Source organism: Leucopleurus acutus (genome assembly GCF_964270905.1).
Source record: "Leucopleurus acutus genome assembly, chromosome: 19".
In the NCBI taxonomy this organism is placed as follows: Eukaryota; Metazoa; Chordata; class Mammalia; order Artiodactyla; family Delphinidae; genus Leucopleurus; species Leucopleurus acutus.
The window spans coordinates 52,082,224-52,102,077 of NC_139161.1; the positions used below are offsets into that span (position 1 = coordinate 52,082,224).

The 19,854-nt window shown below is 47.2% G+C and overlaps 1 protein-coding gene across 1 annotated transcript in view; it reads left to right on the top strand.

Moving 5' to 3' along the window:
- DNAH2 (dynein axonemal heavy chain 2) overlaps window positions 1-19,854 on the top strand; it is a gene marked incomplete at its 3' end in the record, with an annotated part of 86,420 nt that overhangs the window by 10,933 nt on the left and 55,633 nt on the right. The window contains exons 4-19 of the mRNA XM_082860253.1: window positions 5,980-6,208; window positions 6,754-6,864; window positions 7,032-7,270; window positions 8,255-8,446; window positions 9,374-9,531; window positions 10,011-10,098; window positions 10,428-10,633; window positions 11,072-11,201; window positions 11,467-11,649; window positions 12,153-12,367; window positions 16,552-16,698; window positions 17,493-17,649; window positions 17,901-18,140; window positions 18,436-18,624; window positions 18,820-18,967; window positions 19,451-19,643. Of these exons, the coding sequence (XP_082716379.1) occupies window positions 5,980-6,208; window positions 6,754-6,864; window positions 7,032-7,270; window positions 8,255-8,446; window positions 9,374-9,531; window positions 10,011-10,098; window positions 10,428-10,633; window positions 11,072-11,201; window positions 11,467-11,649; window positions 12,153-12,367; window positions 16,552-16,698; window positions 17,493-17,649; window positions 17,901-18,140; window positions 18,436-18,624; window positions 18,820-18,967; window positions 19,451-19,643 (2,825 nt within the window). The remainder of the gene's footprint in view (window positions 1-5,979; window positions 6,209-6,753; window positions 6,865-7,031; window positions 7,271-8,254; window positions 8,447-9,373; window positions 9,532-10,010; window positions 10,099-10,427; window positions 10,634-11,071; window positions 11,202-11,466; window positions 11,650-12,152; window positions 12,368-16,551; window positions 16,699-17,492; window positions 17,650-17,900; window positions 18,141-18,435; window positions 18,625-18,819; window positions 18,968-19,450; window positions 19,644-19,854) is intronic.

Below are 19,854 nucleotides of genomic sequence, written 5' to 3' on the forward strand. Positions count from 1 at the left end.
AAAGCAATAAAAGCAAAAATAAACAAGTGGGACTACATCTAACTAAAAAGCTTCTGCACAGCAAAGGAAATCATCGACAAAATGAAAAGTCAACCTATGAATGGGAGGAAATATTTGCAAATCATATATCTGATAAGAGATGAATACATATCTAAAATATATATAAAGAAATCATACAATTTAATAGCAAGAAAACAAAACAATGTGATTAAAAACCGTGCAGAATTGAAAAGACATTTTTCCAACGAAGACATACACATGGCCAACATGTACGTGAAGAGGTGCTCAACATCACTAATCAGAGAAATGCAAATCAAAACCACAGTGAGGTATCACCTCATACCTGTTAGAATGGCCATCATGAGAAAGACAAGAGATGACAAATATTGATGAGGATGTGGAGAAAAGGGAACCCTTGTGTACTGGGAATGTAAATTGGTGCAGTCACTATGGAAAACAGTATGGAGGTTCCTCAAAAAAATAAAAATAGAACTACCATATGATCTAGCAATCCCACTTCTGGGTGTATATCCAAAGGAAATGAAATCACGATCTTGAAGAAATATCCACACCCCCACATTCATTATAGTTTATTTATAATAGCCAAGGTATGGAAACAGCCTAAGTGTCCGTCATTGGATGAGTGGATAAAGAAAATGTGGAATACACACACACACACACACACACACACACACACACACATAGAGGAATATTATTCAGCAATGAGAAAGAAAAAAAACCTTGCCATTTGCAAAAACATGGGTGGCCTTGGAGGGTATTATGCTCAGTGAAATAAGTCAGATGGAGAAAGACAATTACTGTATGATCTCACTTATATGTGGAATCTAGAAAAAAAAAAACTAACTCCTAGAAACAGAGAACAGGACAGATTGAGAAACAGAGATTCAGATGGAGGGAAACAGAGGACAGATTGGTGGCTGCCAGAGTTGGGGATGGGGGAGTAGGGAAAATGGATGAAGTTGGTCAAAGGTACAAACTTCCAATTATGAGATAAATAAGTTCTGGGGATTAATGTACATACAGCATGGTGACTCTAGTTAACAAAACATATTGTATATTTGAAAGTTGCTAAGGGAACAGATCTTAAAAGTTCTGACAAAAAAAATTGTAGTTATGTAAGGTGATAGGTGTTAACTTATTGTAATCATTTGGCAATAAATATACATATCAAATCATTACACTGTATACCTTAAACCAATACAATGTTATAGATCAATTATATCTCAATAAAACTGGGGGAAAATTGTACAAAGTTTAAGTTATGCAAGATTAATGAGTTCTGGAGATCTAATATACAGCATGGTAACTATGGTTAATAATACTATAATGTATAATTTGCTAAAGGGTAGTTCTTAAGTGTTCTCACTACAAAAAGGAAAAAGAAAAAGAAAATGGTAACCATATGGGATAATGGATATGTTAATTAGCTTGATTGCAGTGATCATTTCACAGTGTATATGTATGTCAAAACAGCAGAGTGTACACCTTAAATATACACAATGTTTATTTGTCAATTATGCCTCGACAAAGCTGAAAAACATCTATTTAGCGTGCCAAAAAATATTCTAAATAGATCATGGATTTAATCATATTCTCCTGGGGCAAGATTGAAATTGAAAAACTTCCTTAAGAAATTATTACTCTTGAATACTTGATAAAATAGTAAAAAGTAAAACGAGAAAACCACAAACACCCAATAGTAAACAAACAAGGAAAGAAGCAAAATCTAATCTAATAAACTTTAAAAGTGGGGACCAATGAAAGGTCTATGGACTAACTTATGGAAACCGTCCTCCCTGCGGGAATGGTGGGCGCCCCCTAGTGAGATGGAGTGAACCTCGGTTTTTTACAAAATCTGAAAAGAAAGAGCCCATGTATTTTAACAAAGATTTTACAGTTTTAAATTAGCCTTAACCATCTGCCCATCCCCTCATGCAGTTATCTTAGGCTAGAGAAAAGTGAATGAAACATAAAATACCCAACCCTTTAACTTCGAGGGGGAAATGAAACTGGGCTCTCACAGTGGGATATCAGGAAGTCACCCACAGTACTTTAAAGCAAAAAGAAGGAATTCAGAGAGCTGTGCAAGCATGAGGCAAGTGAAATTGCATGGCAACTGCAAGCATACTACATCAAGGGAGAAAAAGAACAGAACAAAACATGCAAAAGAGGAAAACATAACTGAACAGAAGGCAATTCCTCACAACAGCATCACGTTACAGTACGACTTAATAAGAGCACGAATTTAATTTTTTAATAAGCTGAGAGACGAAATGATAAAACGTGAGAATGAAATGAGAGGGAGACTGCAGATTTTTGAAATAAAGAAAGCAGCATGTTTACGTGTTAAAATTAGTAGGTTAGAAACAGCAAGGAACTGAATAGCTACCACTGAAAATCTGAACGGATGTAGAAGAGAGGCTTGAGATAATTACAGCGTATGCAGAAGAAAAAACCAATGACAATACAAGTAGAGAGAAGTTAATAGATGTGAAAGACAGACACAGGTGATCTAACATAGGGTACCAACTAATGAAACAGAATATAAATTTAAAAATAAAATACAGAGGGACTTCCCTGGTGGTGCAGTGGATAATACTGACCTCCCATTGCAGAGGGCCCAGGTTCAATCCCTGGTCAGGGAGCTAGGTCCCACATGCATGCTGCAACTAAGAGTTCACATGCCATATCTAAGGAGCCTGCCTACCACAACTAAGACCCGGTGGAACAAAAAAAATAATAAAAATACAGAGAATTTCCCTGAACTGCAGAATGTGGGAATTGAAAGGACATACTTTATTCCACAAAAATTTGTTGCACAGTGTTTAATGTCAATACACGTCTTAGTTAGGTTACTTAATATCACCTATGTGGTATTCCTGCCAAGAATATTTAACCTGCATCTAATAATGAGGAAACAATCCAATAAATCAAAATTAAGGGACATTTTGGAAAACAACTGGCCTGGACTATTAGAAATACCACTGTCATGGTAGAAAGAAAAAGACTGGGAAACTATGTGGAATTAAAGGGGACACAACCATGTGTGATCTGTATTGGATCCTGGATGGGAAGAAACCAGCTGTAAATGACATTATTTGGACCACTGTGGAAAATCGAATATAAACTGTGTATTATATAAAAGTATTAAATGAAGTTAAATTTTCTGAGTGTGATAATTACAGTGTTGAGACTGTTGGAGAATATCCTCCCTGTTAGGAGCCATATGCTGAAGTATGTAAGGGTGTAGTTTTATAACGTCTGCTGCTAACTCTGAAATGGCTCAGCAGAGAGAGAAGGAGAGAAAATGAGAGAGAGTGCAGTCATGCACAAGTATAGCAAAATGTTAACAATTAGTGGATTTAGATGAAGGGCATGTTATTGTTCATTGTGCCTTTCTTGCAACTTTTCTATGGGTTGGAATTTTTTTCAAAATAAAAATTTGGGAAATAATTATTTAGGTCTCTAGTCAAAACCCCAAATTATCTACCAAGGGGAACCATTAGGCTGATCTCAGACTTCTCTGAACACCCAGAAGTTACACCTACGAGTTCTCCAGGAACTATAGCGTAACCCAAGGGTATAATTCCCAGCCTAGATGGTCAAGTATAGAGGCAACAAATAGGCAGTCATTTTTAGTCTTGAAAGAACCCTACTTTGAAAAGCAAAAATGATGTCATCAATGGAAATCCAGTTCATCAAAGAATGAACCAAAAAAAAAAAAAAAGAGGAATGAACCAAATAGAAAACTCAGGAATAGAGACTCTGTGAATATTCAATTCATTTAAATAAAGAACTAATACTAAATAACCATGGGAATTATGGTTATGTTATTGAATGTGAATGTTATCAACCTGGACAATATAAAAAATAATAGTATAACAAAAATTGGGAAGTGGTGAGAGAATGCAAGAGAGTAAGAGGATGCCAATGTTCCTGTCGTTCAAAGCAGCGAGTCAACTGAACTTAAAATTGGAAGGCAGTGAGAAAACTAACCTCTTTTTATTCATTTATTTATTTATTTTTTGGCTGCATTGGGTCTTCATTGCTGCACGTGGGCTTTCTCTAGTTGCGGCGAGCAGGGGCTACTCTTTGTTGTGGTGTGTGGGCTTCTCATTGAGGTGGCTTCTCGTTGTGGAGCACGGGCTGTAGGCACATGGGCTTCAGTAGTTGTGGCACACGGGTTCAGTAGTTGTGGCTCCCGGGCTGTAGAGCGCAGGCTCAGTAGTTGTGGCACACAGGCTTAGTTGCTCCGCGGCATGTGGGATCTTCACGGACCAGGGCTTGAACCCATGTCCCCTGAATTGACAGGTGGATTCTTAACCACTGCACCACCAGGGAAGTCCTAACCTCTTAATATTTTTCATAAGCTTTCTTATGACCTTAGAAAGGGGTCTTTTAGGAAGAAATCTCTCTTAGAGATAAAGAAACATTTATTTGAAACTCAACCACTTACTATATTCACATCAATGTGTTTTTATTCTATTAAATCCAAGTAAAATTAAATTTAATACTTTTAATTACAAATAGCATGATCCTGGGGCTTCCTTGGTGGTGCAGTGGTTAAGAATCCGCCTGCCAATGCGGGGGACACGTGTTTGAGCCCTGGTCCAGGAAGATCCCACATGCCACAGAGCAACTAAGCCCGTGCTCACAACTACTGAGCCTGCGCTCTAGGGCCTGCAAGCCACAACTACTGAGCCTGTGTGCTACAACTACTGAAGCCCGCATGCCTAGAGCCCGTGCCCCGAAACAAGAGAAGCCCCCGCTTGCCGCAACTAGAGAAAGCCCATGCACAGCAACGAAGATCCAACGCAGCCAAAAATAAATAAATTATATGTAAAAAAAAATAGCATGATCCTATTTTGAAATAACTATTTTAATTTATTTTCCTGTATATATATATATATATATAGATAGAGAGAGAGAGAGAGAGAGAGAGAGAGAGAGAGATGTCTGGAATAGTATTTTCTCTAATGATCATAGTTAATGTCTGGGTGGTAGAATTTTAGATGACATTTAAACTTTTATCTTTGTACTTTTCTGCATTGTTTCAGTTATTTATAATTAACATATCATTTTTAACAAAAATAATAATTGTTAAGCTTTTTTTTACAAAAAGAAATACAAGGACTTCCCTGGTAGTCCAGTGGTTAAGACTCTGTGCGTCCAATGCAGGGGCGCAGGTTCGATCCCTGATCAGGGAACTGAGATCCTACATGCCGCATGGCATGGACAAAAAAAAACAAAAACAAAAATGCCAAAATTTAATTCTGGGTAGTGGGAAGATGAATGGTTATGAATTTCTTCTTTGCATTTTATTTTCAGTTTTTAAAGTTAAAGTATAAAGAGTAGCTACAAAAGTACTAAAGAAAAAAAGACAGGTGAATCTGATCTTAGAGTGGGAATGACTTTTCTAAGCATGTAGAAGTCAGAAAGTTTAAGAAGTTTTAACAACAGGAAAGTTATACATTTCTGAATGTAAACAACAACAAAAACTCAGCATAAACACAACTGAAGGATAAGTGAAAAATTGGAGGAAAAGTATATGCAAGTGAAATGGAAAACCCTAGACAGTTGTCTCTTACTTTAGGTCCTTCTCCTTTCTGGTTTTCCTATATCCTTTTCTTTCCATTTATCCATCCATCCATCATTTATGGAGCATCTAATATGCCCCCGTCACTGTGCTAGGTCTGGAGCCAAGTTGGACAAAATACACAGTCCCTACCCTCAAGGCATGCTCTCTCCATTTCCTCCCCGCATCTCTGTATACAGACTCTGTTATGTCCCTGACAAGAACAGGAAGCACCTCATGTTGCTTATATTTGGAGAAGGATTGGATATACTAAGGGAAGGCGACGAAGAACTCAGCCAGGCTTTCATGATTGGAGCCTCAGATTCCCTTGGGGATCATGGCTGGGCCTGGACCTGAACTCTGATCTACTGTCTTTCATGCAGACCCAGAACCAGATTGTCTACTTCATTCGCCAAGCGCCAGTTCCCATCACTCCAGAGAACTTTGAGGCGACTGTGCATTTTGGGACAGTGCGGGGTTCCTACATCCCAGCCCTGCTTCGGCTGCTCGACGGCGTATTTGCCCCTCAGATCTTTACAAACACAACCTGGCCCGAGAGCATTCGAAATCATTTTGCTTCTCACCTGCACAGGTTCTTGGCCTGCCTGACAGGTGAGTGGAAAGACTGGAATGCCTGCTTTCTCCCCAGTCCCCACCAACAGTAGAGAGAGTGAGGCGGGGGGGAAGATTGATCCTGAGTACCCGCGTTGCTTGGCACAGAGTAGGTGCTTGGAATGTGTTTGTTGAATGAGTGGAACAGGGTACAGAGTTTGCCTTCTAATCCAGGTAGAGTTTCCTGCTGTAGAACAGTTGGCCAGACCTGCTCAGAGTTGGAAATTTCCAAGAGTACATGTAGGGTAAGGGGAGATGGGGGCGGGCAGTAGGGGGAGTACATGTGTCATAGAAGAGAGTGTTGAGGGCATGGTATAGATCTTTGACCATATTTTATGACAATCTCTTATTATATCTCAGTGAGGTATCTCTGCCTTCTGTCATTTTCCCGCTTGGTATCAAAAAAGCATGAGTCATAGTTTCTCCTGCCTGCTCTCCTGAAATGCGTACACTTCCTGGACCCCAGATCATCAACCACAGTTGGAAGTGGGGTGGCATACACCCATCGCCCTCTGTGAACTCTCATGGTCCTTTCCTTTCCTTAGATACTCGGTACAAACTGGAGGGGCACACTGTTCTCTACATCCCTACAGAGGCCATGAACATGAAGCCTGAGGCGGTGGTTAAAGACAAAGATCTGGTACAGCAACTGGAGAGTGAGTGGCTGGCACTGCCCATGTGTCAGGGCTCCTAGGGGTGAGGTGGGGGGCAGCCCAGAGGCTGGGACAGGAGTTGGGTTAGGAGGGCTCTGTAGGGGGAACAGGGAAGGACACAACTGGGGAGTACTGCAAAGAAACGCCAGGTTTTGTCCTCTCGCCGGCAGCCACCATGATCCACTGGACACGGCAGATAAAGGAAGTGCTCAGTGCCCAGGAAACTGTGGACACAGGAGAAAATTTAGGTCCTTTGGAGGAGATTGAGTTCTGGCGCAACCGATGCATGGACCTGTCTGGCATCAGCAAACAGCTGGTGAAGCCGGGAGTGAAACACGTCGAGTCCATCCTGAGTCTTGCCAAGTCATCCTACCTGGCGCCCTTTATGAAGCTGGCCCAGCAGATACAGGTCTGTGAGTGGATCGAAGGATGGAGGCTTGCCAGAAAGTAGACAGCAGTTGGTACACTGTAAGGTGCTAAGAAGAGAGAGTCAACATAGTCATCAAAGGCAAAGATAGATGCACCCAGTGCTTGGACTTGGACTTGTGGGAGAGAATAAAAGTGGTAGAACACAAGGTCCCAAGGAGCTTATAGTTTAGTTAGGGAGACTTCTGGTTACTCAACAAGTGTGCGACATTGAGTGCCCTCTCTGAGCCCAACCCATACGGTCCAGCTGAGAAATAAGACTTACACAAAAGAGATGGCTAGATGGCCTGGGGTCAAAGACACACCCACGCGGTTCAGCCGAGAGAGCTGCAAGAGAAACACGTTTAAAAAATTAAATTTGGTAAAAAAAAAAAAAAAAAAAATTAAATTTGGTATTATATGACAAGCTGACGCACAGAGATCAGAGTGGTCTGCAGAATACAGAGAGAGAGGCCCTGTCTTCCTAGGTGGAATCTGAAGCTGGTATTGAGGGAACTGAGCCACCATTAGGTAGAGAAGTCTAAAACCCTCGTTGAGAACAGGGCAGTGGAGGGGCCTGGGTGACAGCCACTGGGCTGAATGAGTGTGATATCCAGTCAGTTGATCAACACCTATTGAGCGTCTCCTTTTGTGCAGAGTTAAGAGTTCAAGGGGAAAAACTAGAGAAATAGATGCAAAACCCGAGCTTGGGGAATTCCCAGTCTAGTGGGAGAGATGGGACTCACACATGAGAAAAGACATAAAAATATTTTTGTAGAAACTAGTTAAGTGAATAAAAGTAGGTATGTACAAGCTCTGGTCCTGAAGGGTGGCAGAGACCTGAGGTGATTGGCACCAGGTAGGGTTAATTGGGAATGCTTCCCGGGAGAAGCAAGTCGGGGTAGGGTTTGAGGAGGATCAAAAGCGCTCGCTTTGAACCGGTTCTTTCCAGGGGGTAAGTCTTCTCCTGGTTTCTCTTTACTGCCAGGATGGATCTCGTCAAGCACAGTCAAACCTGACTTTTTTGTCGATCCTGAAGGAACCTTACCAGGAGCTGGCTTTCATGAGGCCTAAGGACATCTCTAGTAAACTCCCCAGGCTCATCAGTCTCATCCGCATCATCTGGCTCAACTCTCCCCACTACAACACTCGGGAGAGACTGACCTCCCTCTTCCGGAAGGTGTGTGCCTGCAGAGGGTGGGACAGAGGGTCATGAGGGGGTGGCCGTGTTAATAGGACGCAGATTTCTGGAGAAGGCGGAATTCACCAGCAGACCTATGCGGTGAAAAGGTAGTGAGGAATGCCCTTCAGGTCGGACGGAGACCACAGGTTTTTGCCTGCATCATCAACTTTAGTGATGCTTGGAGTTGGGGCCTGGACTGGACATTTTGCTTCCAGACGGACGTAGCCCAGGCGGGAAGAGAGGCTTTGCAAAGAGGCGTAGATGGAGTGCAGGGCGGGAGGGGGGCACGAAGGACAGACTCCCAGGCAGAGCTGTATGGAAGGGGAAGCCCCACTCTTTCTCGTTTCCAAAGATGGAACTCGCAGTGGGCGAGAGGCAGATTCAGGAAGGAGCACCGACTTTTTTTTTTTTTTTTTTTTTTTTGCGGTGCGCGGGCCTCTCACTGTTGCAGCCTCTCCCGTTGCGGAGCACAGGCTCCGGACGCGCAGGCTCAGCGGCCATGGCTCACGGGCCCAGCCGCTCCGCGGCATGTGGGATCTTCCTGGACCGGAGCACGAACCCGCGTCCCCTGCATCGGCAGGCGGACTCTCAACCACTGCGCCACCAGGGAAGCCCAAGAACACCGACTTTTGAGGAGCAGGAGCCGGCACACTTCCTGGAGGGCAGTGGAGCCAAAGAGTGGGGCAGGGGCGCTGAGCCGATCGCTGGCTAGAAATGCAGCTGCAGAGCTGGTCTGAGGCAGGCAATGGAGGTGGAACCCAGAGGTGCTGCCACGCCAGCAGTGGAGGACCAGGGGCGAGAGGGGTATCGGGAGGCAAATCCAGAAGTAGGAGGCTGAGACCTGAGGCGTGGTCTCGGGGACTCCGAGAGAGGGTGGGGTGCAACTAAGGCTGTGAACTGAGGCTGTTGGGACCCCCTCTGCAGATGAGCAATGAGATCATCCGCCTGTGCTGCCATGCCATCTCCCTGGACCGGATCTTTGAGGGATACGTCATTTCTAGCAAGGAGGACCTACAAGGCTGCATCTCCTGTTGCCACGCCTGGAGAGACCACTACCTACAGGCTGTGCAGATGCATACCCAGTACGACGGGCCTCCCCTAACATCCTGTGTGTCACCCACCTTGTCGTTCCTATAGCGGGTAGATTCTGAGTCCTTTTGCTTGCACTTTAAGCCTATGGATTCTATATTTCTAGAGTTTTTACATGGGTCCGAGTTTTCTCTGTGGATTCGGGTATTCTAGCTCCCAGCCGTAGGTCCTCCTAACTCTAATAACCTTCTCCCTGATCCCAGGAATCCCTCCTGGTGTTTTCCTCCTTTCTTGGCCCTGAAGTCTAAAATTCCATTGTGTGTAAACCTTCTCTTAGAACTGAGATGTTTTTGTTTCCTCTCTGGCTCTCCTCACCTTGAGTCTCTTCTCTTGGGGTTCAGGAAAACTGTTTCTTGGGGTCTCGTTTTCTAAGGCTCCCCCTGAACTAGGACTCATGTTTCTAGCCTGGCCTGGGCAGGTTGGTTAATGCCTCGTGTTCCTGCTTCTGACTGGTCAGTCTTTCTTCCGACAGGTTCTCCCGCTGGGGCTGGGTCCTAGACCAGACCAGCATATTTGCCCAGGTCGATGCCTTTGTGCAACGCTGCAAGGACCTTATCGAGGTGGGAAGACGGTCAGGGAAGGAGACTCAAAGCCAACAGCAGACGCTCCAGGAGCTGGGGGAGCTGGGGCTGAGGCTACACCTAGAACTTGCTGCTTTGGTTCTTTTCACATGACTGTGTGCCTGACCACCATCCCGTGCTTTGAGACTTTGGCCTGTTATCACTGCCTTAGTATCTCATATTTCATTCTGCAGCTAAAATGCACCCCGGTAGCCCCTTGCATCTGGTTGGTGCTCCTTAGTTTTTAGCCATTTAAAGCTAAACCAAAGAGCTCAGGACAGAGAGGTTCAGAAAGGAGGGCGGGAAGCCTCACGCTGACTTCTTTGCAGGTATGTGACTGTCAGTTCCATTTTGCCCGCTGGGAAGATGGCAAGCAAGGTCCCCTTCCCTGCTTCTCTGGCGCCCAGGGGCCCCAGATAACACGGAACTTGCTGGAGATTGAGGACATCTTCCACAAAAACCTGCACGTGCTGCGAGCTGTTCGCGGGGGCATCCTGGACGTCAAGAACACCTCTTGGCACGAAGACTACAATAGGTGAGAGCATCACAGGCAGGCCCCCGGGGTCGAGCAGGGAAGGGAGGTCAGGGAGGTGAGAGCAGAGTGTACTGGGGAAGCGTGGAGGCCACAGGTCAGGGTTGGGGAGGGCAGGGGAAGTGCTAGGAAGGAGGTGGTGGCTCAGACTCAGGGTTCCAGAGTCAGCCTTCCTGGGCTTGGATCCCGGGTCTGCCACAAACTAGTTACGTACATTGTTCTACCAGCTGGGGCCTCTGTTTCCTCATCTATAAAATACGGTTAGTGATAAAGCCTACCTCACTGCACTGTTCTGAGGGATAAATGGACTAATGCATGTACAACACTCAGTGCCTGGCACCTAGGAAGCCCTCAGTACATAACGCATAGAAGTCTTACTCAGGGGATGTCCTTGGGGGCAGGCGAGGGCACCCACCCTTCAACATGCCTCTAACGGTGCAGGTTCCGGGCTGGAGTCAAGGACCTGGAGGTGATGACTCAGAACTTGATCAGCTCCGCCTTCGAGTTAGTCCGCGACGTGGAGCACGGGGTGCTACTGCTGGACACCTTCCGCAGGCTTGCAGCCCGAGAGGTGTGGCTGCCCGCTTGCTTCCTCCACCCCTGGTTCTCTTCTGCCTTCCTTCAGTTCCTCCTGGTCCTTCCAGACACCATCCAACCTCCGTTCATGCTCTGTCCAATGTCCTGAATGGCCAGTGCCTCTTTTCTTCCGCTATTCCCCCAGTGCCCGGGTGCCTTGGGAGCGGGACTCCCACGGCAGGGGTGTAGCTTTCCTCCAGGGTGGAGCTGCAGGGAACCCGCATCCCTGGGTGTGTTGTCAACTTCCTCTCCTTCATCAGACTATCAAGCGAACATATGACAAGAAGGCGGTGGATCTCTACATGCTGTTCAATAAGGAACTGGCCCTCGTGAACCGTGAGCTGAGCAAGAAGCGGCCGTACCTGGAGCCCTACATGGCCCAGCATTCGGGGCAGGCGCACTGGGTGCGGATCCTACGGCGTCGCATCGACAGGGTCATGAACGTAAGTCTGGCCTTTTCCAGGACTTGTTCTCAGTGCGGCAATGGTAGAGTTTGCAGGCTGAGCCCAGTGCTGGGGCGGGAGTGGGGTGGGGGGCAGGGGCGGGGGGTTGCCTCCAGAGAGTCTCCCTGGAGAGGTTTCCTGACCGAGACTGGGTCTGTCCAGGGGGTGGCAGACGTAGTGATCTGTCCTGAGGAAGGTCTCATGCTAGTTTTCGACCTTGTGCCTCTTAAATCCCTCACTTCCTGTGATGGACTTCCTCTTCCCAACTTTTTTCCTCGAGCTGAATCTCTGTGCTTCTCTTTCTTCATTTGGACTCCCTCTCTCGTTGTGCCGTGGCCTCTTCCTCTCACCTTTCCTTTGGGCTCCACCTTCCCTCCGAGTCTTCCACATATTGTCGGAGTGTCTGTGTGTGTGTTGGGGGGCGGGGATGGGGGTCTCAGGGAGATGGTGACACGGAGGAATGTGGCAGGTGACTCCAGCCATCCCTGGTTCTTCCCCCGCAGTGTCTTTCCAATGCTCATTTCCTGCCCCACATCGGGACGGGAGAGGAGAGCGTACACACCTATCAGCAGATGGTTCAGGCCATTGACGAACTGGTTCGAAAAACCTTCCAAGACTGGACATCAACGCTGGACAAGGACTGCATTCGGCGGCTGGATACGCCATTGCTACGAATCAACCAGGAGAAGGCGGGCATGCTGGATGTGAACTTTGACAAGTACGACACCCTCCGTGACTCCCTCCCATTCTGCTTGTCCTGTCTTTAGCGCCCTTCCCTTCCCCAACCCTCCCCAGAGTTTAACTCCTATCTCTTGGTTTCTCTCCCCATTCTTCTAAATCTCTCTTATCCCGTAATATGTTTACTACCACTTCTTAATTTTAATTTCACATTCTATCTTCAAAAAAACTGATTGAAAACAGAAAAACCCCAGTAACCTACTCAACCAGTGATGTAGGTGCTCTGCCACTAGGTGGCCGCGATGGCTCAGCGAAACCTTCCAAACTGTGAGCCACCAAGGGGCCTTTCCTGAGAACTGATGGGCTGTCAGATCATGTCCTCGTCTACAGCTTTAGAATCATGACATTTTCATATCACCACTGTTTTAAATTTAATTAATCCATTTATTAATTATTCAAAAATATATAGCGAGTGCCTTCCACATGCTAAGAGCCGAGATGGGCACGGGGAATGTGTCCAGTGGCGAAGTCCCTGCCCTCTGAGGCTCTGTAAGTGAACAGTTCTACCCTGGAGCCATGCCTCCTTCCCATATAAGATGCTGAAGAGAGAAATAAAGAAGGAGCTATGTAAGGCAGCTGACTACAGAGATGACAAACCTTCTTTTTATTTATTTACTTTATTTATTTTGGGCTGCATCAGGTCTTAGTTGCGGCACGCAGGATCTTCGTTGAGGCATGCAGGATCTTTTGTCGTGGCACGTGGGCTTCTCTCTAGTTGTGGTGTGTGGGTGTTTCTCTCCTCTAGTTGTGGCATGCAGGCTCCAGGGAGAAGCCTGAAGCCCGCGCGCCTAGAGCCCGTGCTCTGCAACAAGAGAAGCCACTGCAGTGAGAAGCCCATGCACCACAACGAAGAGTTGCCCCCACTAGCTGCAGCTAGAGAAAAGCCCGCGCGCAGCAATGAATACCCAAGGCAGCCAAAAATTTAAAAAAATATGAAATAAATTTTTAAAAATATATTTAAAAAAAAAAGAAAGAGTCAAGGTTACCAGTTTCTTGTGTAACATCCCAGGGCTAAGAGTGTATGTCTGTCTAAGTATACTTTTTAACATGAATGGTAGCATACTGTCCTCACTGTTCTGTACTTTCAAAGTGTTCTCAAAATGATTTATTTAATTTTTCCATTATAAAATTCTTCATCCTTTTAGAAGATTTGCAGGGTGCAGAAAAGTAGAAGGAAGAAAAAAATTCCCCCAAAGATAACCACTGTTAGAGATTTTTTATCACTCCACCCCGCCCATTTCATACGGCTGCTTTTTTTTAATTTTTAAGATCTTTTTTTAATTAAAAATTTTAAACTACAAAAGTAGTGCATGCTCACTGTGAAAGAAAAAAAAGAGATTGATGTAGAAGTACATAAAGGAAAAACTGAAAATCCAGCACACAGCCCCACTCCCTAGAGGTAACCATGATTACCATGTAATCAAAAATACACACTGTACACGTAAAACAGGATCCCATTATAAACAGTATTTTTGCAACTTGCTTTTTTTTTTTTTAAGGTTAACAATATGTGTGGGAGATTTTCCATTCTGTATGTACAGAACTACATAATTATTTTCCACGGCTTATAGCATCCCACGATTTTGCTGTACTGTAATTTAATCCATCAACCCACTACTGATGGACTTAGAAGTTGTACTGTTTCCATAAGGTTCTTGAATATTCTGTGCTGGGGGCTTTCAGCTAGGCTTCCTGCATCTCGTTCCCTTCCCCCCACAGTGTGTGTCCACCTGATGTTTGAGCTTAGTGCCCGCGTAGCAAGGATAAACTTAGGAGACAACTTTTCTGTCTGCCGTGATCATCTCTTGTCGAGGGACACGTCGGATATTTATCTCAGACACCATTGCATAATCTTTACAGTAGAGCTTAACAAGACAACTTTGGGCCAAATATTTATGGCCTGGGTTTAGCCAAAACCCAAATAATGGCTGAAACACTTCTTCCAGAGAGAAGAGTTACCCCCATCCTTTAGACAGCTGTTGTCTGGAGAGATCTGTTTTAAGCTGCTTTACATTTTTTGTGGCTTTATGATAAACTACCTCAATCCAGTAAATAATGTGTGGGGGGGAAAAAAAAAGCCATGATCATGGGGAAGGACTTTGAAAAGTTTGGGCTCGTTAAACCAGTAAAGACATCCAAGACAGTTTCAGCTTTTCCAAAACGTTTGAAGGCTCCAAGGAGGGGCAGATAACTTTATCAGGTTTACTTTTTTGTGTTCATGGTCTAGATAAGATCTTGAAATAAGCAAGCTCTTCAAATGTCCTGATTGTCCTTGGAACTACCTGACTCTCCCTTAGTTCTGGGAGCCTTCCAGTCCCTAATAGCACCTATTTTATCTCACAAGGGGTTTTGTTATCCCAGCTTATAGCCCAAATATTTGAACTCTGAAGTCCAAATTGGCTTTTACCACGTTTTACAGCCAGACCAGCCTTACAGATAGTACTTAACACAAACATATTCCAGATGTCGTCTGTACCCTGTCTGAAAGAGCTGTGTTATTGCTGTGTATGCAGCAGACTCCTCTGTGTAGTGGGACTTCTCCAGAGCAGGACAGGGGACATTGGCGTCTGTCCGTGTTTTGCGTGTGGGACTTCCCCTTCCTCCTTTTCTCCTGCTCTGACAGCACTTTCTCCATCCTGTCAGTTCATTCTGGGGTGTCAGCACCAAACCCAGCCAGCTTCCCTGTCCTACCTCTACTGCCTGACCACTTGTCTGAGGACAAATCAGAAAATATTTTACAAAAATTATTCCCCAGGCTGATTTTTTTGTTTTTTTTTGCGGTACGCGGGCCTCTCACTGTTGTGGCCTCTCCTGTTGCGGAGCACAGGCTCCGGACGCGCAGGCTCAGCGGCCATGGCTCACGGGCCCAGCCGCTCCGCAGCACGTGGGATCCTCCCAGACCGGGGCACAAACCTGTGTCCCCTGCATCAGCAGGCAGACTCTCAACCACTGTGCCACCAGGGAAGCCCTATATATCTCTTCTGATTTTAAAATTTTCTGCTCTCATTTTTAACTTCTAAGAGCTCTCCTGGTGTCCCTTTTCTAGCATCTTGTTTCTGTTTCACGGATGCTCTTTTGTCTCTTATCTCTCTCTGAGGATGTTCGAGGTGGTTTTGTTTGTTTTTCTTTTGCAGGTAGGCCGTCTTCTTTCTGCACAACCTCTGTCCCCTCTCCTTCCCTTCTGGTTGCTTTTTTCTGATTGTTTTGACTCCCACCTTTTGTGCTAGGAAAGACAGAGACCAGTGTTCTGTAACCCTTGGTTGTCTGTCCATATTTAAGGGACAGGGGCTGGAAAGCTGACCGGCAGCTCTGCTGAGCAGGAAAAGGGGGGCTTCTCAACTGGGAGCCTCACTGCAGGCTTGTCCAGGTGCGCTGTTTCCTGGCGACTCCAGAGGTCATAATCCGTGGGGCTTTTCTATTTAGGCTGGTCGGAGGTCACAGAGAACCATCTTTCAAACTTTGCTCCGGAGGGTGTAGATCCAGCTGCCAGAGTGCTGGTTTCTGGGCAGGAGAGGGAGGCGGGGATCTTAACATTCAGTGGGTTCATGGTGACTCACCACCCCTGCTCCCAGTGTATTACTCTGTCCTTCAACTGGGCCTGGGGTTTCCCAGTCCAAAGACCCTCTGTTTGTCTCTGCACTGCCTCCTGAGACAAGAAGCCTTCAGTCTTAGGCTGGGGTGAGGGAGGGCAACTTGCTTAACTACGTAGAGTAGGAGAGGGGACATGGGTAGAGCTGCTTCCTAAACTTTCAATTGCTCTTCCTGTTATATAGTCCCACCTTCACCCCTTTCCTGAGATACTTGGAGCCACCCATCCCCAGGCCTCTAAGGAGGCTTCCCAGCTGTCTCCAGTGCCCGCTGAGGACTCCTCTTCTCCTTATCCATCTGCTTTTGCACTTTCAGATGTTTTCGGTTGTTGTCTTCTTGTATTTGTGGGCTTATGCCTTGGACAAGCGAAACCCCCCTTTACTGTTATTTTGGTTATTTGGGGAGGGGAGCAAAAGTCAACGTGTCCAGTCCGCCTTCTTTACTCGGAGGTTCTGCTTCATTGCTTACCTTTAAGGGTCTCCATGCGCCCCAGCCCCGTACCTCTTGGTCGGGTGTTGGTTCCGGTTTACGCCCTTGGGCGGCCCCGCAGCTGCTCTGCCTCTCTTCCTCCCCAAGGTCCCTGTTGATCCTCTTTGTGGAGATCGACTACTGGGAGCGGCTGCTTTTCGAGACGCCGCATTACGTGGCGAACGTGGCTGAGCGCGCCGAGGACCTGCGCATTCTTCGAGAAAACCTGCTGCTCCTCGCTCGGGACTACAACAGGTGGGGCCCTCGCTGCAGCCCTCTTGAATGCCACTTCATGCTCCCTCTTTGTCTTATCCGCCCCATGATGTTGTCCATTTCCTACAGTATGCGTCCTTCACATTTTGTCCATCTCAAAAAAAAAAAAAAAAAAGGTTCCCGTGCTCTCTCGTAAGGCCCTACGATTATTCCTGTCCCTTTCAGTGTTGTCTTCTAGCTTTAGAGTAGAGAGCAAAAAACACCACGTCCCCTCTCACCCCACTGGGCACTTGGACCATATATACTGTCGGCCTGGGTGACTTCTCTAGGAAGGAAGTTGATGGCGTTAGGTTTATGGGCCCAGAACAACATAAGATTCGTTGAACCAAGCAAGGCCATGCTTAACACCCTTTGTACTCATCTCTGGAGTGAGGCTTAGCTCAGGGTTGGGTACCTTTCTCAGCCCAGTTCAAGTCCGAGGGGATGGGAGCGGCAGACTTGTTTGGGTGTCTAGAACTGCACGGTCCAACGTGGCAGCCACTAGGTGCATGTGGCTATTTTTATTCAAGTTAATTAATCAAAATTAAATAAAACTTAAAATTCAGTTACTCATTTGCACAGGCCACGTTTCAAGGGCCCTGCAGCCACACGTGGCTTGTGGCTACCGTACCAGGCAGCACGAATGGTAGACCATTTCTGTCATCGCAGAAAGTTTTATTGGAAAGCTCTAGCCTAGAATCAGGAACTTTCAGTTCTCCACCAAGTGTCCTGGTGTGGAGGAGAGGTCGTCAGAGCTGATAGCTCCCTATCAGCTACCGGTCTCCTCTTATGCGCAGGATTATTGCCATGCTGTCCCCAGATGAGCAGGCCCTGTTCAAAGAACGTATCCGGTTCCTGGATAAGAAGATCCACCCTGGGCTCAAGAAACTGCACTGGGCCTTGCAGGGGGCCAGTGCCATCTTCATCACAGAGTGCCGTGTATACGCCAGCAAGGTGGGCCATGGTCATTAGACCCTAAAGGTCTGCAAGGCAGACTGAAAGGCTGGCATGTGGGTAATTAACACCTGAGTCATGGGTAGTGGTGGAGAGACCAGGGAGTCTTGTGAAAGAAATGAAGTGTGCTTAGGGAAGTTTTTTTTTCTTAATGTCAGCAATTCTAGCTAGAGGACAGTGGGAGGATAGAATTAGGCCCAGACGGTCTGTTCCCAAGCTGAAACTCCCCCATGGCTGGGGTCTGACTCCAGGTGCAGACGATTGTGAATGAGTTCAAGGCGTCCACTCTGACCATTGGCTGGCGAGCCCAAGTGATGTCAGAGACATTGCTGGTACGCATTAGTGGCAAACGGGTGTACAGGGACCTGGAATTTGAGGAGGACCAAAGAGAGCATCGGGCGGTGGTGCAGCAGAAATTGGTGAGCCTGCACCACGATGTGGTGGCCATCATGACCAACTCCTATGAAGTCTTCAAGAACGATGGCCCCGAGGTAGGGGGTCCTGTGGCCAGGGCTTTGTGGGTGGGCAGGTCCTCCGCTCCCCCAGTCCCATCAGACCCTTCTCTTGGTCTTCCCCCTCCCCCCCAACCCCCACGTGCTTCTCAAACATCCTGCTCTAGTCTTGGATTCACCCAACCTTCGGCCTTTCAAACCTCCTTCCTTCAGGACTCGGTGTCCCGTCTTTCTATTGAACCAGCTCGTTCCCCTCCCTGTTGGCTGGTTCTCATTTCCCAGGACCTGCCTCGTCTTCCCTGAGGGGCTCTCTTCCCCCTGCTCTTCCCACCAGATTCAGCAGCAGTGGCTGCAGTACACGATTCGGCTGGACCGCATGATGGAGGATGCCCTGCGCCTGAACGTGAAGATGTCACTGTTGGAACTGTCCAAGGCCATCAATGGGGATGGAAAGACCACCCCCAACCCACTCTTCCAAGTCCTTGTCATTTTGAAGAATGACATGCAGGGAGGTGTGGCACAGGTGGGAACCACTTTGCCCCCAACAGCCCGAAATCATCACACTTTATTTGCCAGTTTCCGTCAATCCTTAAACTTGGCTCTAGGCCCTGACTTTCTCCTACAGCCTCCAGGCCTGGTTCTGCGGTGTCCGGCCTTCCCAGGCCTGAGCTTGTGTCCTCCGGGCCTGTGCTAAGCCCTCGCCACTGTGCTCCCACAGGTGGAGTTCTCACCCACTCTGCAGACCTTGGCAAGTGTGGTCAATGACATTGGCAACCACCTCTTCTCCACCATCTCTGTCTTCTGCCACCTCCCTGAAATTCTCATCAAGTGCAAGTTTCTTCGTGAGCCCATCTACACAATCGTGGGTGAGTGGGCAGTGGGAGGGCACCAGGTGCAGGGGTAGCCAAAGCTTAGGACCTGGCAGAGCCAGGAGGAGAGACCAGGGCTGTTTCCAGACGTACTGGGCCAGTCATCTCCATGACTGGTGGAAAACCCAGGTCAAAGGGCTGGATTGGGGAAGGGAGAAGGGCCACAGAGGGGGGTCAAAACTAGGTGACTGAGGCTCAAGGGGTCTGGGGTTTGGGGTTGGGAGACCAGGAAGGGCTTGTTTGGGACTGGGGCTGGGCTATAAGAGCCCTAGACACCAACAGGTGAGACATCTGAATCCTACAGAGTAGAGTCATTCTTTTACTTTCGGCCTCCTCCTTCATTTTCTAATGCTCGTGTTTGAGCTGTATTTCTTTGGGAAGGTGCTGTTGGAGGGGAGGTTCTGGGGCAGTGGCCAGGGGCTGGGCTGCAGCTTGGGCTGGGGTGGGAGTCAATGAGAAGCATTTTGCTGGGTCTTGAAGAGCGGGATGAAGACATCAAGAAGATCCAGGCCCAGATCAGCAGCGGCATGACCAACAATGCAGCCCTGCTACAGAACTACCTCAAGACCTGGGACATGTACCGGGAGATCTGGGAAATCAACAAGGACTCTTTCATTCGTCGATACCAGCGCCTCAACCCGCCGGTCTCTTCTTTTGACGCCGACATTGCTCGGTAAGGAGCAAAGGTGGCTGTGAGGGTCTGTCTTGAAGAGGCGGAGCGCTGCAGGGGGAGGTCTGACCTGCAGCCTGGGGGAGGGGCAGAAAACTAGAGGACCAGCACCGGACCTAGGGCACTGGGCCTTTGTTTCTCAAGGGGATAGCGATCCGATAAGAGCTGGGCAAGGGCTTCCCTGGTGGCGCAGTGGTTGAGGGTCCGCCTGCCG